General features: G+C 44.2%; 4 protein-coding genes across 7 annotated transcripts in view; 1 reads left to right on the plus strand and 3 right to left on the minus strand.

Moving 5' to 3' along the window:
• Positions 1-7603, minus strand: part of galns (galactosamine (N-acetyl)-6-sulfatase) — a 22363-nt gene extending 14760 nt beyond the window's left edge. Inside the window, exons 1-10 of one of the 2 annotated variants that reach the window (XM_030376851.1) lie at positions 7451-7603; positions 7122-7245; positions 6751-6825; positions 6498-6600; positions 5756-5899; positions 4107-4173; positions 3894-4021; positions 3579-3718; positions 3157-3260; positions 585-629 (exon numbers count right to left, since the gene is read on the minus strand). In XM_030376851.1, coding sequence (XP_030232711.1) covers positions 585-629; positions 3157-3260; positions 3579-3718; positions 3894-4021; positions 4107-4173; positions 5756-5899; positions 6498-6600; positions 6751-6825; positions 7122-7245; positions 7451-7579 — 1059 coding nt within the window. In that variant the 5' untranslated portion in view covers positions 7580-7603. The remainder of the gene's footprint in view (positions 1-584; positions 630-3156; positions 3261-3578; positions 3719-3893; positions 4022-4106; positions 4174-5755; positions 5900-6497; positions 6601-6750; positions 6826-7121; positions 7246-7450) is intronic. The other variant, XM_030376852.1, reaches the window with a different exon arrangement.
• Positions 7604-7780: 177 nt separating this feature from the next.
• trappc2l (trafficking protein particle complex subunit 2L) lies at positions 7781-10352 on the plus strand. Its single transcript, XM_030376864.1, has 5 exons — positions 7781-7873; positions 8465-8637; positions 9460-9547; positions 9920-9999; positions 10195-10352. The coding sequence occupies exons 1-5, from the start codon at positions 7841-7843 to the stop codon at positions 10238-10240; spliced, it is 420 nt and encodes a 139-aa protein (XP_030232724.1). The 5' UTR covers positions 7781-7840; the 3' UTR covers positions 10241-10352.
• Positions 10353-10388: 36 nt separating this feature from the next.
• pabpn1l (PABPN1 like, cytoplasmic) lies at positions 10389-13715 on the minus strand. The gene is made up of 6 exons (XM_030376857.1): positions 13319-13715; positions 12755-12878; positions 12163-12230; positions 11984-12090; positions 11698-11785; positions 10389-11383 (listed from the first exon to the last, which is right to left on the minus strand). Exons 1-6 carry the CDS (start codon positions 13394-13396, stop codon positions 11057-11059), a joined length of 792 nt encoding a protein of 263 aa, XP_030232717.1. The 5' UTR covers positions 13397-13715; the 3' UTR covers positions 10389-11056.
• A 362-nt stretch (positions 13716-14077) lies between these two features.
• cbfa2t3 (CBFA2/RUNX1 partner transcriptional co-repressor 3) overlaps positions 14078-25000 on the minus strand; it is a 37078-nt gene continuing 26155 nt past the window's right edge. The window contains exons 7-12 of one of the 3 annotated variants that reach the window (XM_030376850.1): positions 24524-24609; positions 22994-23129; positions 22591-22659; positions 21823-21876; positions 19692-19882; positions 14078-19382 (exon numbers count right to left, since the gene is read on the minus strand). In XM_030376850.1, the coding sequence (XP_030232710.1) occupies positions 19011-19382; positions 19692-19882; positions 21823-21876; positions 22591-22659; positions 22994-23129; positions 24524-24609 (908 nt within the window). In that variant the 3' untranslated portion in view covers positions 14078-19010. Of the gene's footprint in view, positions 19383-19691; positions 19883-21822; positions 21877-22590; positions 22660-22891; positions 23130-24523; positions 24610-25000 lie in introns of all 3 variants that reach the window. The other 2 variants (XM_030376848.1, XM_030376849.1) reach the window with 2 other exon arrangements.

Genomic DNA, 25000 nt, shown 5'->3' on the forward strand with positions numbered 1-25000 from the left:
AACGTGCTGTGTTGATCCTACAGAATTGAATATGCCAAACCGATATGATTAATAAGCAGACATCTCTATTGATGATGTCATCAGTATGATTTGTTGTATTCATAGAGCAACCAGCTTGACCTCTCTGATGCCTCACAGAAACGTGTCATGGTTACAGGTTGTCTTCAGAGGAAAACATAACAGACCTATGCTCTCAAGTAAAACAAGCCCCTGATGTTCTCAGCCAGAGATAAATAAAAACAATTTAAACTACAATAAGCTAATTAATTAATTAATACAACCTTTTCGAACATTCATCTAACTAAATAAAGTTTTAATTACCTCTTTCCCACATATTATATTATTCTTATCCAAGCCTTTTCTTTTCCTATTAATCCTCCCTTCTTCCATTTCTCTCTCTTGATTCTTCTTACAGAAGAATTCAACAATGTCTGGTGTATTTCCTCTCTAAGTCAGGGCTGATCTCCTATCCTGACCCCAGGAGGCGGAGAGCCGAGTGTCTGATCAACCCGGTAGCGCTGCTGCTCCTACAGAAGGGAAGGGCTGAGCCGGGCCAGGGCTGCCTTCTGCTACAAGCTGCTTACCGTACGTTTACAGCCAGGAGGATCAGAGAGGAAACCCCCCCCAGCCTGGAAGAGGAGCAAGGAGGGGAGGAGGAGGAGGAGAAGAGGGGAGGGGAGGAGAACGGGAGAAAGGAAAGGGGAGCAGGAAGAAAATGAGATGGGAAGGAAGAGGAGAGAAATAGAATGAGAAGAGGATAGGGACAGAAAGGGAAGAAGGAGAATGAGAGGTGCAAAAGAGAACCAGAAGAGAAGGAAGAGCTGAATGGGGAAGATAAAGAAAAGGTGAGGAGACAAATAGAATGAGAAGGAGGAGAAAAAGAGGAGGAGGCAAAGGAAGAGGAGGAGATTCATCTCTCCCCCCGCTCCTCCCCCCTCTCATTCCTCCAACCCTTCCTTCCCTCTCCCACTAGCTCTCCCCAATCCGCCCTCCCTCTGCCCCAACTTCCTCTCTCCCACTTCCCTCTCTCCCCCCTCCTCTCTCCCACATCCCTCCCTCCCCCTTCCAGAATGTCTGCTATATTCAGATAGTGTGGTCCTCATTAGGTCCAATCCAACCTCAGCAAACACACAAACAGATTAGCTCCCCATCCCTCTACACTCCGCAGCACTATCTGGGTGTTGCATGCTGCTGCCAGATGAGCCAGGGGCCAGGCTTATTGCAGCCTCCGCCCCTACCCTCCCCCCCCCCCCCCCCCCCCCCACCTCAACAAGGCCTGGCCACCCCGTGTCACAGCCACCCCTAATACAATTAAAAGTCATTTGCAGAACGCACAGGCTTAGAGGATGGGAGAGGGGGGTGTGTGTGTGCTTGGGGTCGGGGGGGGTCTTTCTCCACACACATATGGCCCTTCTCCATTGGTAAATTTCGCTGTGGTAAGTCTTACCATTGATTTGACCTCTAATCTGCTTTCACTACTAGTTAAAAGGCGCCAAAGTTGTGCTAAGTCGCCCCTGGGACGGACCCTCCTCTAACCAGGATGCGGAATGTCATCCCTACTAACTGCCGACTATATTCCTCAAATTGACACTAAATACAATAACTGTGCATTGTTGTGTCAGAGACGCATCGCCGTGCACACAAGTATAGGTAGAAGTAGAGGCACACAAGTATAGGTAGAAGTAGAGGCACACAAGTATAGGTATAATTCTCATCAACATAATTCGTTACTAATTATTTGTTCCCATAACTAAATAGGCCTTACTAAAAGGGATGGAAATCACCAAAGTAATTTTAATTTGGCGTTAATTGTTTAGAAAACAAAACAGCTTATTGAAGAAGGACCCATCCCTGTTGTGGCAAAACCGGTCAAGTAGAGATACAGTTGTAGTACAGCAATTTAGTAGTGTTCAGCTGTGCGGTCATCTTAGAGATACAGTTGTATCTGACCACACTACAACACAAACCCAGCGTTTTCACATTTATCCACCTCAGCGATCGTTTTTGAAAAGCATTGTTTTCAGTGTCGGAATTCGCTGTTTTAATGTGGACGGAAGGGCTAAACGGATAAATATTTATACGTTCACGATATACGCAGCATCGATGCAGCAACAAAGTATAAATAACAATGGATCCCGAGTTCCTATACTAGGCATTATGATAGCGGTCCTCTACGTTGTGCAGCGAAGTCTAGTTAGTAGAGATGCGCTGATGAGCTGTAATGTCATACCGATTTTGAGTTGCGTGTTCCGCATCCCGACAAAAGCCTGTCGGCTAGCTTAAATGTCCAACCAGTATGAAATGTCCCCTGTTATCAGTGAACATAGCCAACGTGGTTTTAATATAGCCCGATCAATAACTAAAAGCCACATAGAAAGAATAAAGCATCCAGCATATGATTTCAACAATATGTGAGAGGGCATAGCCTACGCAGCAGGGATGATCGCACAGTGGAATGCTTGGAAAACCAGCGGACGAGCGCTGGGCGGAGATTTCAGAAGCAGGGAGATTACAGAAAAATATACTTTTTCAGTTTGCCATTTTTCTGGTCAATATGTTAACCTACTTATGATTTTATTCTACCCGCCCGCAAGTCCTCCAAGCATTACTTTTTTCCACACAATCCACCCAACCCGTGGATTATCCACTATGTACGCGGGTATGACCGCCAACCGCGCATCTCTACTAGTCTTTACTTTACGTTCTTTACTAGTTAGTAAACACTTCCCGTGAGCTCCAGCCGTTCGCGGTATTCCCTCAAAGTCAACAATGGATAGGCCTACGTCATGCGATTCCCCCAAATTTTTTGGTGTGCCAAACTTTCGTCGTGGGGTTTTCGAACGTCAAAAAAGACTTTTGAAAGAAGAAAAAAAACATTGCATATTGCAAGCATGACACATGACAAGACCTCGTCTCGTCGCTGAATTTTCAAAATCGTGCACGATTCGCAAATTTGTCTGCGACGAGCGAATCGGGGCAAAATCGAGCTGAAATCGTGTAGTCTGAACCAGCCATCAGAGATACAGTTGTAGCGCTTCTGGACAGTAGTGTTCATGTGTGTAGTCATGCTAGAGAAACAGTTGCAGTACAGCAGGTTTGTAGTGTTCAGGTGTGCAGTGCGGAGGTGAGTGGGTGAAAGCAGGGCAGCAGACTCACCGATGCCCCAGGGATGTGCCCCGGCCACCAGGCCACCGCTGGCTCCCGCATCCCCCCCTCAAAGGTCGTCTCCTTCCCACACAGGAAGGGGCCATTGCTGCCACCTGGGGAAACACATATAAAGACACACACACACACACACACATAAGAAGACACACACACACACACACACAGGTAGACAGGAAGTCCAAACGCACACACACACACGCACAAAAGCACAGGAAGACACAAAAACACAGAGACACACACACACACACAGAGACATAGACAGACAAAGGTAGATAGGCAGTCCACACACAATAAATGCATAATAAATAAACATTCACACACACAAATTCATTATACAAACACACACACACACATACAGTACAAACAATGGGTGTGTGCGTATATCAGACAGCAGCTGTGTAGGAGGCTCTTACTTTCGTTGGGGCCCGACATCACAGCTGCTCCATTGTCTGAAGTGAAGAAGACAAAGGTGTTTTGTTCGATGCCAAGAGTAGACAGCCATGAAAGGATCTGACCAACACTATCATCTATCTCCATGACCGCATCGCCATACCTGCAACACAAACATGCACACGCATACACACACACACACAAACACACAAAGCCACACACAGTGTTTACACACATAAAAACAGCATCGCCACATACGCAGTGTCAACATCCACAAAAATATTAGTTCAATGAGCTGAATTTGTATGACCCACACACAGAGTGGAGGCGGAGCTTACCGGCCCCGACTACTCCGCCCCAGGAAGCGTTGTGAGGCGTAGACGGGGGAATGGGTGGAGTCAGGGGCCCAGTACAGGAAGAAAGGCTTGCTGCTGAGGGACTGTTGGTGGATGAAACCGAGAGCTTCCTGTAGGGAACAATCAACAAATCAAATCAGACGGACTGGCAGACAAGGCGGATAAAGAGACAAGTGGAGTCAGATTGATAGATACCTGTAGGTAGAGCTGGGTGAGGTTGGACTCTCCTGTCTTCCTATTGATTTGAAACTCTTCATAATATCTGGAAAACAAAGATGCTGCCAATGTGGAACCAAACAGCACATCAATCCTTGGCTCTGCTGTCGAATATAGATTAAATTGTATACCCATGCCAAATTTGAAGTCTATATCTGAAAAAAATAAAATATTATGCATTTGTTTGAGGCTGGCCTGTCCAAACTGAGGCATGTCTCCAACGCAGGCCGGGCCTTAAAGCGGTACACATGTCATTTCTCCGGCAGCTCCGGCGGTGGGAGCTCGGCAGCAGTCCGGCAGCTCAGCTCCGGGAGTACAATCCCTTTCTCCTCCATGTCGCGGTTCAATATGGACCTCAGAGAGTCAAGGCCAAACTTCCTTTCCCCCGATTCTTCTGAACCATGGCCGAGATATCCCCCACTACTCGTCTTTACTTGTTGTGGAAGTACCAGCGACGTCGGACGCAGTCTTTATGATTCATAATATCATCCGAGGCGCACATAGCTTTTGGCCGTGATATTAATATCATATAAATAGCTATATATTATATGATATTATTATTATATTATATAGATGTAAAGCTCCAGGAGCCGCAAACGGCAACAATCCCTTCTCCTCCATGCTGTGGTTCATTCTGACAGCTCATTGGTCAATGGGCAGCAGCTCATTTGCATTAAAGTTACAGACATCAGAATCAGCGCTTTCTGAAGGGACTGAAACAGAGGGGACTAGCGGTAGGCGAGATTTTATTTCCAGCAAACAGCTTCAAAAATATGTTTTCTGGATACTCATATACTATGGTATATGAGTTCCATAATATGTTTCCGTTAAGAAACATGGTTGGTGATTATTTTTATATGCTTACTTCCAATGCCATTTTACCATACCGACCAAGTTCAAAATATAACCACACATTGAAGATTTCTATTTCTCAAAATATAGTCTAATATGCCCTTGGGAGTCTAAATGTCATTGCGGTATAGAGGTATTGCTTGGGCCACATGACCATGGGGGTCGCTGGTTTGGAGTCATGTCATGGAATCAAACATTGTTTACTATCATGTATTTATAAAGCTGTCATCGTGTAGGACCCCGTCATGGTTGCTTGCAACTATATATATTTTTTTTTTTGTTTTGTTAATCTGTAAAAAGCATTTCTGACGAAATAAGAATTGCAGAAGCTCACCAACCATTGAATCAAACCATGCTTTTAATAACAAGAATGAACTCAATCTTAATAATATGTTATCTCCAATTATCTCATAATTTATCTAATCAGGCTATTTAATTTTATCTGCTTCACAGCACCCAAGTCATAACTTTCATGTCTTCATGAAAATATCTTGTTTTTTTATTTATAAGATTGGCCTATAGCATAATAGCCAGGGATATATTAATTATGATATGGCCCCTTGGATTGTAATGTGCGCAGTTTAGACAGATTTGTAGACATTTTCTAAGCGTTGAGGAAGAAAAACTGAAAAATCCTCTAATCTCCGAGTCCAAAATTTGACCGACATGTGCATGCATCTTATTTTCAGTTTCTACTTATATCAAGATGAGTAGAAACTGAAAATAACCTGAAAGCTAATCCAGATGGTAAAGGTCATGAGTGTGTGGGCTCCTACCTGCCGACCATCTCAGAGTTGTTGTAGACGGGGACGTTGGGCCTCTTACTGCTGTTGTAGGGGCCAAAGTGGCAGTTTGGGGCACCAAACCACTGGTCAAAGCCGTGCTCCAGGGGCAGGAACTTGGGCCTGTGGCCTAGATGCCTGCACCAAGACATTATTCACTCATAACCAAGGCTGTTTGAAATAATACCAAAACATATGCATATCACAGGAGCTGTGGACCAATCGTTTTGGGTGTGCAGAATACTGTGTTCATATAAAATGTTCATGTATACCATACAGGATATATGCGTCCATGTCACAGAACATTTACTTATAGCCATAGGCTGTAAACAACTTTGTATATGCATTTATATGAGTACTTGGGGAAGGGGGAAACCCAACCAAAATGTTGCTTATTGTTCTGAATGTTTGATATACGAGCTTCGTAATTATATTTACAATTATACATATAGGTTATTTCCGATTAGGAAATAGCCAACAGCAATTATCTTCCCTAAAATATACACAAAAAAGCATATCAAAAGCACCACAAAAAAAGTTAAAACACACGTGTTGATATACATTCCTCTAGAAATGTTATTATAAAACGCATTCTTGATGCAGAAACATTGAGATTCAACTTATCCATACTTTGCAGAAACATGGTATATATTATACCCACATTGAAGATAAGTGGATTTTGGTAAAGACTATGTATCATACAAAGTAACAGCTCTTTGACATCCTGAATCCTCACCACTTGCCAACTATCTTGCTGACATAGCCTTTCTTCTTCAGTAGACGGGGCAGAAGAATCTCATCGCTGGAGATCCCGCCAACCATCTCCTGGGGGGTGTAGGCTGAAGAAGTAACTTTAACTTTAAGTATTTTGAATAACATTGCAGGAAAAACATATGAGCTGAAAATTTGAAATCGGAGTCAGGTATATACACACACATTACAACGATAAACTACATTGTATATCATATTGGTATGAAACAATATCAAACCATTCCGTGCTTTGCCATTCGTGGTGTAGAATCCATTTCTGACCGGCAGTCGTCCTGTCAGAAGGGAGGCTCTAGCTGTATTTCAAACAGAATATATTCTAGTTTTTGCCATCTGCAATACTGTAGTTATAAACATTTATTTAAGGACAACTAACCACATTGTTCATAAACAAAACTTCAGTTCACTTTTGGAGATTCACATCATTGCCTGTATGTGATGGTATAGATTACACATGTCATTTGTGTTTGTGTGTGTGTGTGTGTGTGTGTGTGTGTGTGTGTGTGTGTGTGTGTGTGTGTGTGTGTGTGTGTGTGTGTGTGTGTGTGTGTGTGTGTGTGTGTGTGTGTGTGTGTGTACACAGTAGACTCACAGGGGGAACAGAGTGGGTTGGCTGTATAGAAGTTGGGGAAGAGCATTCCCTGAGCTGCCATCTTATCCAAGTTCGGGGTCTCTTTGGAGGGTTGGCCGAACACCCCTAGATCCCCCCAGCCCATCTGCACAGCCCAGGAACATGAATTATAACATGGCTTTGATGAAAACCAAGGGCATTAACACACAGGTTTTGTTGTGCAGTGTCTATCGTTGTTATAAATAAATAAAAATAAAACACTGACTATACTGACACACTGTCCAAACCCCAAACTCGACATAGGAAGTGACTCAACCAGTGAGATATAATGGTTCACAAGAGCCACTTACGTCATCCATAAGCATAATGATAATGTTTGGAGTTGAGGCCTTTACGGGGGTCGCTGACACACATCCATATGTTAAGAAAGAAATTATAGTGAAACTTTTAATGAATGTGTCCATTGCAGCGCGAGTCATATGACCGATATAGGAAGTGATTGGGCTTGCTTGATTTAGAATTCGCGAAAGCACTTTTGCGCAACACTTGCGCAAACTAAATGAACCATTTGTTATTATATTCCTGAATAACTTTTAATTGTACGTTTATTTACTCAGCAATTACCATAGAACAAATAAAAAAATGTATAAGCATTAAACGTAAATCCCTTAACAACTGTTTTCCTTGTTGACGTCAAGACACACGGTCACGTGACAGCGTCTGACGGAAAAGAAGACAACATGGCGGTGTGCATAGCAGTGATCGCAAAGGAGGTAACATTAATCTGTAATAAATAACGTATTTCTTTGTAATCTGTGCATACTTTTAGAGGGGTTGTGTTTCTGTTTTGAAACGTCAGCTTTTTAGCGTATTACCACTTTGAAAAAGCTAACAGATCCAAAGAGGTTGAAGGTACAACAATGCGATTGAGTTGATGTTGCTTCATAATGTGTGATTTGGTGGACGCCATCGAACGAGCTTTTTATAATACTCCGAGTGCATACAAGATTCTTAGTATGGAGTTGGGCCCACTAGTGACTCGAACTCCTAACCCTGACAGTGCTAATACCATGCTCTTCCAGTATAGCAGGACAGAACTTGAAAGCTTTAAGCATTTCAGAATTTCTAATCCTTAAACCAAACCAGTTTGCCCAATATGATACTGTCATTATTTGGCGTATTCTAGTGGCCCAAGTGTTAAAAATGGTAGAGGCTGGGAAATACTTCTATTTATTTATCGATCAGCAGCAATAAACTATTTTCTCGTTGTAATTAAAAGCAAAGTCTAAGTCTTTACACGTTCTACTAGAACCTGCTTGCATATCCTTGGTTTGGAATCCCTATTCTCGCTGTGTCGTTCTCAGAACTACCCGCTGTACATCCGGAGTGTCCCTACACAGAATGAGTTGAAGTTCCACTACACGGTCCACACCTCTTTGGACGTTGTGGAGGAGAAGATCTCAGCAGCAGGCAAGGCCATGGCTGACCAGAGAGAGCTGTACTTGGGGCTCCTTTACCCCACCGAAGACTACAAAGTGTATCCTTCATTTCTCAATTAGGGCTGCCGATTGGTTGGTCCTTTCCCCCAAATTCTCATTTGTCAGACAATCACTGTTGTTTCTTTCTAAAGGAAAAAGTGCTTCTTAATACATTATTTTGGGGGTGGGAGGGACAAGTGCAGACAGATTTTTTACTAATTGTAATTTTTTAATTGATTTTACACAACTTTGAACCCAACTTAAGGAAGACTGCTAGTTGTAACTTGATGAACATTTAGTCTTCTCCAAACTGATCACAAGACGCACCACAGGCTGGAATATGAACATATTAGACTTGTTGGACTGAGTGGATCTGAAATTAATATACAAGTTATCTAACGATAACTTGTATATTAATTTTGAATATCTTTTTCACCCATCAACCAATCTATTGGTTGTAGAGTTGGTACAACAGTAGACTAATATTTGTTCTACTGGTAATATGGGTGGCTACAGTCCTAGTCTCAATCACCAGATGGGTATAGTAGTTATGATATCCCTTTTTAGTAATATCCCTAATATCAATGATAGTCTGTATGCATCCTTGAGCAAGATGCCGGAACACCTTTGAATTGACTGTAAACCGCTTTGGATAAAAAGATCTGCCAAATCATCGCAATAACGGCTTTATCCAAAGCGACCTAGTGATCGCTGATTCATGTCATTAAGGGGCTACGTTTCATGCTAAAGAATGTCAATATGTAGACGGATCAAGCCTAGTAGCCTTTGGCTTGAAGCCAAACACTAGCCATTATACCCTACTAGTAAAACCTGCTGATGTGTACATCATACCTACATCGTTGTGTTTTAACACTGATCAGATATGGCTATGTGACTAACTCCAAGGTGAAGTTTGTCATCGTTGTCGACTCCTCCAATACATCATTACGGGACAATGAGATCCGAAGTGTAAGTCATCTCGCTCTCTCTAGGTCAGCCAAAATCATAAGTTGTAGAAGAGATTTCCATTAGAAATACACCCTTGTTGCTTGCTACTAATACCTACCTCCATCCACTCAATCAATACCCTGTACATATGTCTTCCAAGTAAAACTACAAATTGGACAAATACTTTTTGATCCCGTCCTAACCCCCCCCAAAAAAAAACATGCAGTGGTACCATCAAAGAAGCTGTGCTTTATACTAAGACAAAATGTATAAATGTTGATCATACTCCAAATGCCCAGGAATACCCATTTTAATAAAAATATGCACACAAACCTATCAAATCTGTAAACTAATCTATTTTGATTAATCTGTTGTGGATATTTATTTTTCCAGATGTTCAGGAAACTACACAACTCCTTCACAGATGTGATGTGCAACCCTTTCTACAACCCTGGAGATCCCGTCCAGTCCAAGTAAGTTATACAGACTAAACATCTGTAACTCAATGAAGGCTGTATCAACACTAATTGCCTAGGTAACGAAAAAAATAGTTAAGGCCGAATTCTGAAGATAAATTTAGGTTTTCAAATAGGGATACAATACACAAGTGACTGTTGGGTACACTAGTGTACCCAGATGGTAATCGACCTATCTGATCTTTTCTCCAGGGTGTTTGAAGGCATGGTATCTGGAATGATGGTACAAGTCAGCTGAAGCCTCCCCGCATCCAACGTCTACTGTACATAATGTCCCTGCATTAAGATTCACATCCTTGTGTCCGTGTGAAAATGTATTGTTAAATAAAAGGAAAGCATTTATATACTAATGCATGTGTGAATCCTTCCAATGTCTTATACAAGAGTCAAGATAAATAGATTATTTTTATTTATGATTTTCACTTATGAAACGTAATCTGGTAAATTATAAACACATGAGAAAATTATATACAATATAAATTACAACACGGTCAACAATACATTCGCAGCAAACGTAAAAAGACACGAAATGGCGCCGTGATTGTCACATGCGCTTGCGGTTGCAGCCATCGACATGCTTGCAACTCAAAACCACTGCAGAGGACGTCCTGACTGACATGGCAGAGCCAGGCCCTCGCTAGGTGCTTGCATCATGCATAGTGCCGAGAGTAAAACACAAAGCTGAAGGTTAGCACTATGGAACAGATTGGTCTGGCTCACCGTCCCGTAGCCAGCCACCAGACGGACCCCAAGCCCATGGGTTCCCTTCCTCGGGCCTACGGCACAGGACATTAAAAAGGTCAACATGACCCCTGTGGTCACTTGTCCAGTAGGTGGGGTGGGAATGAATGATTAACCCCACATTTTATCTGTGCGTTCCGCCCCTCATGACGCAAGACCTCCTGTAACCCGGCCACCACTGGAATGAAGACAGTTCATAAAAAACAAAAAAAAAAGTCACTGAAGTTTTTGAATGCTCCACATTTCTGCGACTTCCCGCCACAGTAGCCCCAAAGTAGCACTAATGCTAACCCTAGCACCTATAAATCTAATGCTAGCGCTGCTGGGGGTAGTGGTGGCCGCTTGGCCCTGGGCCACCCTCCTCCGATGGCGGGGTGATAAGGAGGAGGCAAGGGTAGCGTTTGGAGGTTTGTTCACGGTACTCCGGGGGTCCCCACAGCCGCTTCCCTGCGGGGGGGCCTCCATAGTAAGGGTGGGGCACAGGGTGGGGGGGCCGGGCCGACTGGTAGCGGAAGCGACCCTGGAAGCCGTTGTGGTAGCGCGGGGGGCGGGGCCCGCGTCCTCTGGAGCGACCACCACCACGGGGCCCGCCGCGGTCTGTGGTGCTTATACCTGGCATGTTGGTCCGTTTGGGCATCACCTGCGGACCAGACCAACAGTACATCAAACACCTCACTGCAGCACGAAGATAGGAGCTAAGGAATGAGCTTGTAGCTTTAATGTACGAAAAAGGCACCTTCTACTGCAGCCATGCAAACATTTTAAGCGAGGCAGATTTTTACAGCATACCCAAGGGACTTTATTATTAGCCATTTATTTATTGCCGTACAAAATTGTCAGTGACTTAAAAGCACTTAAGGAAAGATAATGTCTACTTAAAGTTATAAAGAACCATGGGGAAACCATTGAAATGCAGTTAATATCAAATCATTGTCCAAAGTAAACGCCACCCACCTTGAGCACCCTGCCCCGGAACAGAGTCTCGTCCAGACCGATGGCGCTCTGCACCGAATCTCTGTCTGAGAACTCGATGTAGGCAAAGCTGTGGCGGCGGAAAAAGAGCACAGAAGAACTTACAGATGGCCTTGTACTGTAGCATTGATATGAACATTTAACGTGCGCATGCCACTTGCAATACCAAACGGGTGTTCCAGGCAGTGATAAATGAGCGACAAGGACGGATGTGGTTAGGGTTGACGAGGGTAGGGGGAGATGATGGGATGGTAGAGGATAGACCCACCCCTTTGGGTGTCCAGAGAAGCGGTCGCATAGTATGGTGACCCTATTGACAGGCCCACAGCCATTGAAGTGGATCTCCAGCTCGTCTGCTGTTGCGCCATAGTCCACCTGGGAAACAAAAACACGTTAAAAATAAACAAACTACAGTCCTAAAGATATAAGGTCTTAGGCAGGGCTTACATTTCCTACGTAGACGGACCGGTTGTCCGCGTCGATCCTCTCCTCGTGGGTCATGTTGTAGAAGAGCCCTGACCGCGGGGAACCACACATAGACACAGATAAACCATCCTAACTTTTGGACTACAAAAAAGGGGGCCAAATGAACACTGGCTTCCCGTCAATTGGTAACTTTATTTTCTTAAAAGAAACGACAAATATGATTTCTGAAAGAAATTGAAGAACTAATAGGTGAAAAATATGCAAAGGCACGTGGGAGGGGGGTAGTTTCCCTTTGGTGCACCTAGCTGGTTGAGGGTGGGCAGAGTTTAACACCCTTATTAAATAATTGTCGGAACATGTGGGAGCCGCTTTTGATCCCTAGCGATGCGACACAGGTGTTGGCCAAATGATGGACGCTCGAGCAACCTCACCTGACTCCAGGCGACTTGGCTTAGCATACCTGACAGAAACGTGCTAAAACGGTTCCATAAAACTGTATCGACGTCTATGCATACAGAACAGTTAACGATTCTTTGAAAAGACTCATTCCTGAACACATGCAACTATTAAGTTGTTATGTGTGCGACCAGACACCCTTTCCCGGCTGTCTTACCGGGCTGGGGGCTGCCGGAAAGCAGCTGCATCTCTGCGGACTCGCAGTGCTCCTCCTCTCTCATCCTCTCAGCCTCTTCTTCCATCTCCAGCTCCAGCACCCGGGCCTTGATGGCTGCCAGCTCCTGACACACACGGTAACGCAATCGTAGACATAAACTAAAGCGATTTCAATGCAATAACCGAATCCGTCTCAACCCGTCATTGATGAGGCAGCGTGTCCCAATACTACTTAGTATCTGCGTATAATGCCTGACGAGAAATATTCTGTCATAACGACACGCGCTTCCCCATGGTTCCAGTGTGGAAATGCGGAATGCTACAGCTGGACAAAAAAGACCACATCCAGGATGCAGTGCGCAGGCGCTTCTTGTGCCCTTTAACAGAATACTTTTTGTCCTCGTCGCAACGTGCAGCACAAGATTTATCAAAAAACGCCTTCTTAGAATGCATGTATTTTTTTAAACCATGCCTAGTATTTATTATGCATTACTTTAACTCGGCATACAGATGTAACGACAAAAGTGACGCCAACCTCGAAAATCCCATTGAATAATAGACCTACCGGGTCCTCGTTAAAATATCCTCCGCCATCCACGCCATCCAGGTAATCGAACGTGTCGTTGTTTTCCATCATCATCATTATCACAGTTCCAACATGACAGCTGTCCAAACAACCTCTCTGCAACACCGCTTTTTGCTCAATCCTCTCCAAACAAAAATAAAAGTTTTTGGATTTTTCAGCAAAACACTTGTACGCTTGTCACATTCCGCAGCAGGCCAGCCCTCTGATCATCTTGCGAGAGCCAACTTATAAAAAAAGAGCTCGAGATAAATAATGGACGATGAGGAAGTATGCTAAACTCATCAATAACTGAACGGTGCTGCTGATTAGAATCACCTTTGCACAATGAACATCCAATGATACTGCTGATTGGTCGATTTATACCCGGTGGGGACATTTAGGTGACTTCTTCACGACAGTTAAAAAGAGCATAGAATTTATGATAACTTGCTATAAAAGCTAACTTTCACATAGGCTAAAGGAAGACAATCATACATATGCCAAGTTTAACGGTAAAATATTATATTAATTGCTTTGCATTGATCAATTATCTATGTAGATATTTTCAGGCCGAGCTGATGTGTGGAAGGTTGTGATGTAGCAGATATCGATTTTGAACACAGAGATGTAGGGCTATTAGATATTACACTTTTAGTTAAGCCTTGATTATCAAATAAAAGTTCAGGTTGGGTTGGGTTTTCAATATGTTTTCATTAGGCTGTTGCATATAGATCTATATAAAATGACCAGACAAGGGCATGGTTAATATTTGATTTTATATTTTAATTACACAGTTACATTGTTCATCACAGACATAAACCTGAATGTTTTACAGCTTCACACATCCAACGGAGCCAACAGTTAAAGAGCGCTACGAGCCACAGGGAGGAAAGCATGCAAGAAATAAATAATAAAAATCAGATTTTAATTATCTGGCACAGTTCACTTGATCTAAAAATAGTAACAGGACCCTCAAAGAGAACGAAAATCGTTGAAGCGCCAAACTTTCCTAAAGAAACATTATTAATTTTTTCTGTAATAATGTATTGCACAATACAGTTTATAATGCTTCCTACACTCAGAAAACCCGGAGTTTCCTATTAACGTGGTGTGAAGGTAGAAACAGGGCCGCCCGGAGCCATGGCTTTTAGGAAGCGCTGTTCTTCAGGTGCTTTCCTGACACCATATTGAGATCCATACAGCGTGGGATCCTTACTTTACAGGAGACATGGCGCCACTGCACCTTAGAAGCGCTCAGGGTTCATTATCTATACATAAGTTCGGGAAATCAGTCAGTATGTCACACATGCGTTTTGCCCTTATGTACTGTATATTAGAAAAATCTATATTGAACAAATAAATAATGATTTGAAACCCTTTCGGATGGATTTCACAACAGAGCCGTCATTATATTCTCACCATCTGAAGTATTTTCACAAAATGAGGGAGAAAGAAATACAACATGACATAGTTTACCCAGCACAAATCTGGTTGGCTTGGTAATCAGGTAATCAAGTGGTCAAACAGGATTAAACCTGAGGGCAGGGACAGATACTGAACGATATAAAGACTGATAGGTGCACTTTCTACTGTGTTTGCCGTCTGACCTCAATGTATGTGTCTGAATGCTTAACCATCACACGGAAGCCATGGATAAACAAATAAAAGAATAAGGAGAGGAAGAAGGTATTTTAGCTTTTGGTTGGATTTTGGTCATTTGTAAGTGGTCATTCATTTTGGCATGGTTTGGTTGAAATGTGGGCAGAGTCTCCTAAGACAGGGATGTGTACACGAGCGATGGGATAGTGAAAGGAATTGTCATGGTTTCAGGCTGTAGGCGCACTCTGTAGGTCGCTACCACCTCTTTTAGTTTGGCTATCATTTACACACATCTACTGTTCGACTGTTTACAGGGTGTTTCATTAAAGCTCTAGCGTTTTCAAGTAGTCTTGTACATAGACAGAGAAAAGAGAAAAACGAAAGTTCATTCACACAAAATCACACTCAAAATGCATTCACTATTTCTCTGCAGAGCCTCGTCATGTAAGAACACTCCACACTGGGAGCTAAACAAAGAGAGATGGTACTCTTCGTTTTTTCCCTTTAGTATTAGTTTGAATACTTCCCCCAGTATCTACAACACAAGCAGTTTGATTGCCTTGGTTAATCAAAAACTGGGTCTACCCCGGAATGTTCTTCCCCCATGAGCTCTGAGTGTGAGTGTGTATTCCAGACACTTTGGTTATTTGGCATAGACATAAACATCTATCCTCGTTATTTCTGGTCTGACAATTCACATCACATCAAAATTGAGCTGTCAATAGCAATGCAGTGGTACTTTGGTCTGTGCTTGTATTAGTTTTGGACGGTAAATGTTATTGTGGACATTTGGTTAATGGGTAATGCGCATTCAAACACAAAAATATATACGTAGCATATGCTATATCGAGAGTGTATTCCAAGACCAAAACCTGTTTTGTGGGTCGATAATAAAAAATAGCAGAGATTGTGACATTTGATAACTAATGACAATTCCTTTCAAACGCTTCGGAAAAACCCTGTTCCGATTAATCCGGGTTTTGCTTGTCCCCAGTTTTAGCGTATGTCCACCCATCTGTGCGTCCAGCCCCGCTTCAGACATCCAACCCAGGGAGGGCCGCGCTGGGCCTGCTGTCTGGCCACGGGAGGTAGCTAGTGGTACGGGACTATGGAGCGGCTTCTCAGAGTAGTGGTTTCATCAAACCCAAAGGGACACAAACACAGTGACAAATGATGGCTAATGGTCAAATCAAACCAAACACAAAGACACACACAGTACACCTATATGAGGATCCTTCCTTGTAACTGGATGTGAATGTTGGTGAAAATTAAGGCGAGGGTGCAGTCACATAAAGGGATATCATGACTCCAGCTTTAACCTCAAACCGCAAATTTGTATGTTGAGGAATTTCTTGAAACTAGTATGGTTGGTTGATTGATTGGACTTTTGTGATGTTGTGGTGAGTTTTGTCAGCCGACAGATATTTTTTCACGGTGCCTTCTTACCAGGTTCTCGCGCAAAATAGCCAGGCCTGAGCAGACTGGTGGCATCGCGTGGCATCGCCCCGCACCCGTTTGCACTTTTCTAGTTGAGCTTACAATTTTGTCAATGGAAGGGCATTCAATTAGCAAATGAAATTCCCCCTCAAGTCCGCATGGTCGCCAATACTCACAGAATTTAGATTGTCAAATAATATGACCAGATGCAATGCACACTACGCGCTCATTCGCATAAAGTTAACTGAAGTTAAACTTTAGCTCCGCCCCCTCATTTTGCTTCAAGCCTTTCCACAATCCTTTGACCAATGTGATATCATGTCCAATTCAAAGTGAATGTGAGGCATGGCCAATTGAACATCATGTTTGTTTGTGCCGGGCGTTGCACGATAGTTTTTTTTGGTGGTATTATAGTGTGGATAATGCAATTTTTCAAGGTTGTTATTCAATCAAGCTTTTGTCATGTAATCTGTCATCTACTGTATCCATTCTTGATTAGACTATAAAGGGCAACGTCGTTCACTTAAGATTTCCCAGGGAGCAACTTTTACACCTTCCTACAACCTTATCATTTCAACAAAAAAAAAGGGAAAATGCTTACACAAAAGAAAAATGCTGAATTTGAAAAGGAAATAAAAACTGAAATGTGAGAAAATCCTTAAAGGTTTCTGATATTTGGCAAACACATTTTTTGGACCTCTTTAAATACTATGTACATTCACATGAAGTAACTGATGTTGCTTTAAATATATTTATATGTATCTATATTATATGATACCCTATGGGCAGTTGCTGAGGTACCATTCAGTAGCTGAATTAGTTTCATATTGCACCTCTGTCCTCTCATCCTCATACAATGCGAGCAATACAAAATATTCTACAAGAGGAGGAATTTCATCTCATTAATATAGATACAACAAATCAAACAATAAGTACGTGAGGCTTTCCTTTCATGAAAGAGTCTTCTTGATCTGCTTTCACAGCTGAGCCCGAACCAAACAAATAAAATAAATGATAAGAAAAATAAAAGAAAGTGAACAAAATGAATTGTCTCTCTGGAGTCAAAAGACGGCAGCGCTGGTGAACGTCAGCGACACAAGACATTGAGCAAAAAATGTGATGAGAAAAGTGAGGGAGAATATCTACACAAAGGATTGATCCCTTTCCACCCAACTGCTCAGAGGCGCGGTCCAAAGCTGGGGTTAGGGGTTGGGGTTGTATGACTGGGGACGACACGGGAGGTAGGAGGACTATAGAGGAGAACCAAGTCAGTCGCTTACTTTTACATGCTTTGGTAAAAGTGGGAGAGAATGAAAGATCTCCTTTTTCAGCGTAGCATTATATAAAAGAAAATGTCAGTCAACTTATAAACAAGAGGTTCCAATTTTCCATCTTCCACTCTTTGCAACGCTTCCTTTGACAAAAGGGTTTGTTTTTAGGTTTTTGGGAAGCTCCTTGTTCTCCGCCTTGTGACTTCGACAGAGCAGCCTCTTCATTACTATCTTTTCATTTGGATTGTGTTTGAAAAAAAAAAAATCAGCATCACAAACACTGCAGCCGACCAGCCTGCAGCTATCTTCACGCCAATGTTCTCTGTGTTCTCCAGCACTGCCGTACTGTCCAAGTAGGTCAGACACAGTGCGACTCTGATTACAGGACTCCAGCACCGGCTCTCCTATGCTGGCCGGTCAGCAGAGGACGTGCGGTTGACGTTTGGTTTTAAAGATGAGTGCTCCTCCTTTGTCCTTATTTTTCACTTTGGCAGTGTAATACAAAGTTTGGATCATCGTTATTATTATTATTATTCTTTCTTTTTTTTTCATTATATTTGAAATCATTTGGGTTCACCGTGGTGTGGAGAGGTCTGGTGTCGATTCTTGGCTCACTAGCAAGGTAGTTGATAGCTTAAAAATAATTTATTATCATCGGCAATATCGCTACTAGTTTTCCTTCAGAATATTTGGAGTTTTTCTTCACCGAGATCCCTTAAAGCCAAAGAAAGACATTTCAGATCGATATTTAGTCGAGTCTCTTTTGAACCTAAAACCATTTCAAAGACTGTCTCTTACTTATCTCCTTACAGATGCCATACAGGAAGTGCCAACACTAAGAGGGGAATAAATAGCTAGTGCACATGTTGGTTTCGGCCTCTCTGACACACATTCTCTGGTGCTGAATTAAAGGGCTGTCCAAGCGCTTCTTGATGTTGGCTGAACTGTGAGGAAGAGTGTTCCCTGCGCCAGGCTATGGTCTCACTATTATCTTCATGATATTTTACATAAAGACTCATATCATCTGCAAACCAGATGAGGTGAGAGAGAGCGAGCAGTCTGTGGCGAGAGCTGTAGGTGTCAGCATGTGTGTGAGGACTCATAATGCTTTGAAGCTTGAGATAAGCGATGGAGGACGAATCTTGGACCAGACAAAAGTTCTCAACAGAGCTCTCTCCAAGAGAAAGGGGAGGAAGGAGTCGGAGGCACGGGGAGGGATTAGTAGTGAATTGAGAGGGCTAGAGGGGGCTGTGGGTTCCTCTGTTTGGTTTTCTATGGAGTGTGGGCACTGTAGCAGCCGTTTCTAGAGGGGCACACAATGTGGGGGTCAGCAGGGATGGTGGTCAAGGTCCGGGGACGTGAGGGGGAGGGCGCGTAGCTCGGTGTCAGCGTGAGGCGGCGTCGAGCAGTGCGGGGGTCGCGGGGGTCGTGGATCGCGAGGCGCCGCTGGAGCTGCTCTCTTTGGGGCTGAGGGAGACGGACGACAAGGCGCCCTGACCCACCAGAGAGAGGGTGCCCTGGGGGGCGCTCTCACCGTGGGAGGGGGGCGCTCCGGGGTTGGCTGAGGTGGCGGAGGAGGAGGGGGTGCCCAGCGGGACAGCGCTGCTTCCCGGGAGGCCCTGCAGGCCCTTGCCACACACGTGGTGGTGCTTCTCCCAGTCCTTGTGCTGGCAGAAGGAGCCGCAGTAGCGCGCGGTGTTACAGCCGCTACACGTCTCGCTGGCCTTGCGCCCACAGTTCCAGCAGCTCTGGAGGGACAGTGGGGGGAAAGAGGCAGGGCTTTGGTAAAGACATGGCTCCCTGCTGCCAGAATGCTGCCCCGGAGAACCCCCCAATCAGGGGAGAGCGGTTTGGTGTTGCTACCGGCGTTGTTGTATGTTTGTGCAAATGTGGTTTTGTATTTCGGAATGTTTGTTTGTGTTGACGTTTGATATTTTGAGAATATGTGCGTGTCTTTGTCTCTGTGTGTGTGTGTGTCTTTGGGTTTTTGTGTTTGTTGGCGTGCATGTTTTTGTGTGTATGTGTGTGTGTTTTTGTATGTATGTATGTCTGTGTGTGGTGCTCACTTCACTGGAGTCCTCCTGCTGGTTGATGACGGTCAGAGCGTCCTCGGAGGCTTGTCTCTTTGCCTCTGCAAGGGCTCGCTCCATCTTAGACCGCTCCGCCGTGATCATATCATGGGCCTTTCTCTCTGCGTCCGATACCGCCTTCTGGAGCTCAGATACCGCCTGCCGCTTCACCTCATTCACTGCTTCCTCTGGAGGGTGGGGAGGGAGAGAGAGAGAGAGAGAGAGAGAGAGAGAGAGAGAGAGAGAGAGAGAGAGAGGGAGAGAGAGGGAGAGAGAGGGTGGGGGGGAGAGATATATAAAGAGAACGAGCGAGGAAAGAGAGGTAGAGAAAGAGAAAGAAACACAGATGGAGAGAGAATATAAGTAGAAAGATGGAGGAGTAAAGGGGGGGGATGAAGAAAACGAAGGAGTAAAAGATAGAGAAAGAGACGGGTTAGTTGCTGACATTATTCAGCGTGTCTAAGCACTCATGGTGTTCCACTTCCCCGACTAACAGATGTACATCATCCAACATGCAGGCCCTTCTGTCTGATTGAGATAGCAGACTTTAAACATTCATTCACACATCCAGTCACACTCCTCCTCAAAGCCGACAATAACACATGTCTCCTAATCGCTGCTTCCTCCATTTTGGATCTTCAGCCAATGTTCTGGGATTTCTGGCTTTCATCACTCATAACTGAGTATTACTGGTGATTTTAAAGACTAACTGTGGCACCCCAAGTTTCAAATCAACATTAACAGAGCAGGGCTAAGCTAGTAGTTACATTTAGAATTATTTCTGTTACATGAAAAGGTATTATTATTATTTTTGAGTCAGAGCCATACTTACCACATATATAATAATATATATATATATATATATATATAACACTACATGGCCAACTGAGAAAAAAATACAACACATTTAAACAACTTAGTATTTTTTGGCTCAGGAATGACGACAGAATCTGTCTTATTGTCTCATTCTGATTTCTCTTCCTCAACAATTCCAGCAGTGTGTGTGTGTGTGTGGGTGTGCGTGTGCGAGTGCGTGTGTGTGTGTGTGTGTGTGTGTGTGTGTGTGTGTGTGTGTGTGTGTGTGTGTGTGTGTGTGTGTGTGTGTGTGTGTGTGTGTGTGTGTGTGTGTGTGTGTATGCCTGGTTCAACTGAAGTAGTTTGACATAGCTAACTCTTCTACACACACACACACACACACACACACACACACACACACACAGCTCAGTAAGTTTCTTCATTCTGTCTTCACCTTCACCCTTCATTTCCTCCTCCCCCTCAGTCTCCCCTCTTTCTCTCTCCCTCTCTCTACCCTTCTATACTTTCTCCCCCTCTGTCTCTCCCTCTCCTCTTGTCTCCTATTCTATCTCCCGTCTCTCTCTCTCTCATTGTCTTTCTCCCCCTCTGTCCCCTTCTCCCCCCTCTCTCTTCCCTCCCATCCTCTCTCTGTCCTCTCCCCCTGTGTCCCCCTTACCCCGCCCCTCCTATCTCCGGTCTCCCTCTGTCCTCTCTTTACTGATCAGGATTAACGTGTGCCTCAACGATTGGTTTGCAATTTAATTAATTCTTATCAAGGAGACGCGGCAGCAGATGCTGGGGCAATTAGTGCCTAATGGAAAACACGGGGGCAGCGATATTACTGTTTTAACTCTGCTGGGGAGGGCTCCCATGCTCTGTTCACTGCTTTATTATGAAGCACTGTGGTCTAACTATAGGAGCCACAGCAAAGAGAACACGACTCGCTTTAATTACACACAGAGAAGCTCCAGAACCGGCCCTGACCGGGCATCTGCAGATAGAGACGACACTCACACGTTTTAACACAAAAATATAAACACATACTCACACAGCCAAATTAGCATATGCTAAGTACACCCATGCTAATATAAGCTACCACACACCCACATGCTTATGCACACACATAGTAAAATACTAACACAACAAATACAAACTAGCACCTCTCTCTCTCTCTCTCTCTCTCTCTCTCTCTCTCTCTCTCTCTCTCTCTCTCTCTCTCTCTCTCTCTCTCTCTCTCTCTCTCTCTCTCTCTCTCTCTCTCTCTCTCTCTCTCCCCCTCTCTCTCTCCCCCTGTGTGAGGGGTGAGAGTGGTAAGGCGATGTGTGTAACTCACCCTGTTTGTGCTGGAGATGTTTCAGTGCCGGGGAGAGTGGGATGCTTGTCGTACCTGCAGGAAAACATAACTGCAATTTAAAAGAGTGCAAATGCAGTAAAACAGCAGCGGTAGAAACAGAGTAGTACTGAACCCTCCTAGCACTAGGGCCTGGGGGAGGACGAGGAGGAGGGTCGGGTCATGCCTGCTGAGAGACATCTGGTCGGCCTTGTGCTTTGTACCGTCGTACAGGCAGGGTTCTTAAACTTGTTCCTCTAGGGGTCCAAATGAGAATTTCCGTGTGTCCGTGGGACTCAAGCGCACACTCAGAGAGTTTTGTGTGTTGGAAGGCAAAGATTCTCCTCCAACGATCCTTCACTGCCACTTTCAGACCAAACCAAGTCGGTAAAATGCAATTTTCCTCAACAAGCGTCACTGGATCTTTCAGTAAAAAAATTCAGTAACACTTCATAAACTAATATTGTAAATATATTTTGTGTGTTATAATATAGCATATGGTTTTGTATAAGGCTCTCCCAACCGGATTCTGTTGAATAATTACAAAATATTATTACGCTTAACATAATATGATGGGGATAAAGAAAAGAAAGAACTGAACTGGTTGTTAACTAAACCAGTATGAACTGATTCGCTGCTGTGGGGGACTGAATTCACTGCCGTTTTAGCTGAAAAGTTTTTTGGGGGTGGGTCTGGGACGGGTACTGGATCAGAAAGATGTGACAGTTGGTGTCTGTTTATATCTGTGTGTTTGTGTGTGTGTGTTCCTACCAGATTTCCTCCAGATTTCCTCCGGCAGGTAACCTGACACAGGTCTGTGGAGGAAGTCTCGGTGGATCTCTGAAATAAGCATTCAGTATACACTAAGTCTACATTGCACACATACTAACACGCAGACACACACAAACACACAGGCACACATTCATCATGCAGAATGATCACACGTTGAACGCTTACACACAAACAAACACACACTACTAGTGCCCAGCAGCTTCTCATCATTCAACTACAGCTACTGCTGTGCAGTACATGTGCATGGAGAGGTTGTGTGCGAGTGTGTGTGTGAGTGTACCTATGGCAGTTTGCGCATCGCCGCTGTTAGCTGTGTTCAAGTTGGGATGAGGTAGAGGAGGGTGAGGAAGGGTAGGAGGCCGGTGCTGTCCGTTGCTCCCACCTTTTTTCATCTCTTCCACGTCGCTATAGCGACGGATCCAGTGGTTCATCTCCTCACGGTCCGCCTCCTGGCAGCGCCGCAGGACGGTCAGTGACCGCCGCGTCTTCTCCACCATATCCATGATGCAGTTCAACAGCTGCAGGAGGAGACGGAGAGGGGCAGATGAGTCGATTAATGAGCAGAACAAGACAGTCGGATGGAACAGGACAGGAGATCAGAGGGAGAAGACAGGAGGAAGAGAGATAAGGACTATCTATTCTATTAAAAGTGATGATCTTACAGTTGTTAAGTGTGTGATCAGGACAAATGTAACATAATAATTACATCTTTACAATTTTGTATAGTATGAGAATACATTACAACAGGCATAACAGCTATGATCTGCTCTTCAACCTTCCTCTCTCTCTTTGTTCTTTCGGCAACTAAACTCTTCTTTCCTCTTGTCCCTCTCCCAAATCCATATACATTACAAAACACTGTTTTTTTGGCAAAGAATAGCTTACATTTACCCCTTTTCTAATTGCCATTCATCTTTCCCTCCCCTCCCCTCTCTTTCATTCTGAGTGTATATAACTTCTTATTCTCTCTCCATTTCTCTTACCCTCCTCCCCCTCTTACTCCCTCATCCCTCTTTCTTTATGTCTGTATGTATATCTCAGTGTTGTGAGTTGGGAGAGGGGCCAGGTTGAGCCAGGCCAGACCTCCATGAATGCTGCTCTTGTCTCAGCTGATTTCACCAGCTGGAGTCTCTCTCCTCTGCGCCCCAAACACCACCTGGAGCTGCTCCCTGGCTCTCCCTCGCTGTGGGTCAGGCTGTGTGTGTGTGTGTGTGTGTGTGTGTGTGTGTGTGTGTGTGTGTGTGTGTGTGTGTGTGTGTGTGTGTGTGTGTGTGTGTGTGTGTGTGTGTGTGTGTGTGTGTGTCTTAGAGAGAGAGAGAGAGAGAGAGAGAGAGAGAGAGAGAGAGAGAGAGAGAGAGAGAGAGAGAGAGAGAGAGAGAGAGAGAGAGAGAGAGAGAGAGAGAGAGAGAGAGTGTGTGTGTGTTAACAGCAATGTTTCATTGCTTCATTTGTTTGGATTGTATGTATATATCTGTCTGTGTCTGTTTTATAGTGTGGTTTCCCACCATCTGTCTATCACAGTCCCGCTCAGCTGTGGCCGGAGCTCTGCTGTCTGTCATCACCTACTGACCCACTGATCCACAAGAGGACTGCAGCCCTGACCTCACTACCCCCAACTACCAATCCCCCTCACTATCACTACCACGCCCCCCCCCCCCCAAATCACTCAATACCCCTCAATACCACTACCACTATCACTCACTACCAATCCCCCTCCCTAGTCACCAGCACTCACTGCCACTCACTACCACTACCACTTACCACCATCTACTCAGTACGACTCAATATCTCTCACTACAGTCACTGCCCCTCCCCATCACTCACTAGCACTCACCACTACTAGCGTACCCTTCTCAAACTCCTCCCAGCATTATAAGCATTTGCATGATTTATTTCAAGTGATGATGCGTACGTTATCAAGGTGCTTCCATTCCTCAGCCCACTCGCGGTCCGTGAGCCTGTGGTCGATGACTTCTTCCTGGCGTGCCCCGTGCACAGCTACATCACAAGAGCAAGGTCAACTATTAGTTACTTCAAAGTTATCTATCAGTTAGTGACCTAAAGGGCAATGGTTGTTGTTCAATAAGTCATTAGTTACTTAATTAGTTAGTTAATCACAGTTAATCAAAGTGCATCAGCAAATCCTAGTCTCAGCTACGGTGCCATTCATACAGTGAATGTGGGTAGAGCTAAATGTCTGTAGGTCGTTCTACTGTGAGCACATACACAGACATATAGGTTCCACATGGGAGTTTGCCTTTGGCCTTTTATATAGATAAGCTCACACAGAAATAACCAAAGTCTTTGTTTTCCACACACCACATGCAGGCATGCATACACGCTCATTCTATCTATACGAGTGTGTATGTCGATTTTCTATTTTTCTACT

This window comes from Gadus morhua, chromosome 14 (assembly GCF_902167405.1).
Source record: "Gadus morhua chromosome 14, gadMor3.0, whole genome shotgun sequence".
Lineage (NCBI taxonomy): Eukaryota > Metazoa > Chordata > Actinopteri > Gadiformes > Gadidae > Gadus > Gadus morhua.

What these genes read in the sequence shown, in the direction of transcription:
- pabpn1l (XM_030376857.1), bottom strand. Translation starts at nt 13,396, where the DNA reads ATGATGATGATGGAAAACAACGACACGTTCGATTACCTGGATGGCGTG. An exon ending in GATATTTTAACGAGGACCCG is followed by an intron (nt 12,879 to 13,318) that starts GTAGGTCTATTA and finishes CGTGTGTGTCAG; the next exon opens with GAGCTGGCAGCCATCAAGGC. An exon ending in TCCGGGGCAGGGTGCTCAAG is followed by an intron (nt 11,384 to 11,697) that starts GTGGGTGGCGTT and finishes TCTGGTCCGCAG; the next exon opens with GTGATGCCCAAACGGACCAA.
- trappc2l (XM_030376864.1), top strand. Translation starts at nt 7,841, where the DNA reads ATGGCGGTGTGCATAGCAGTGATCGCAAAGGAG. An exon ending in GGGACAATGAGATCCGAAGT is followed by an intron (nt 9,548 to 9,919) that starts GTAAGTCATCTC and finishes TTATTTTTCCAG; the next exon opens with ATGTTCAGGAAACTACACAA. An exon ending in GGAGATCCCGTCCAGTCCAA is followed by an intron (nt 10,000 to 10,194) that starts GTAAGTTATACA and finishes TCTTTTCTCCAG; the next exon opens with GGTGTTTGAAGGCATGGTAT.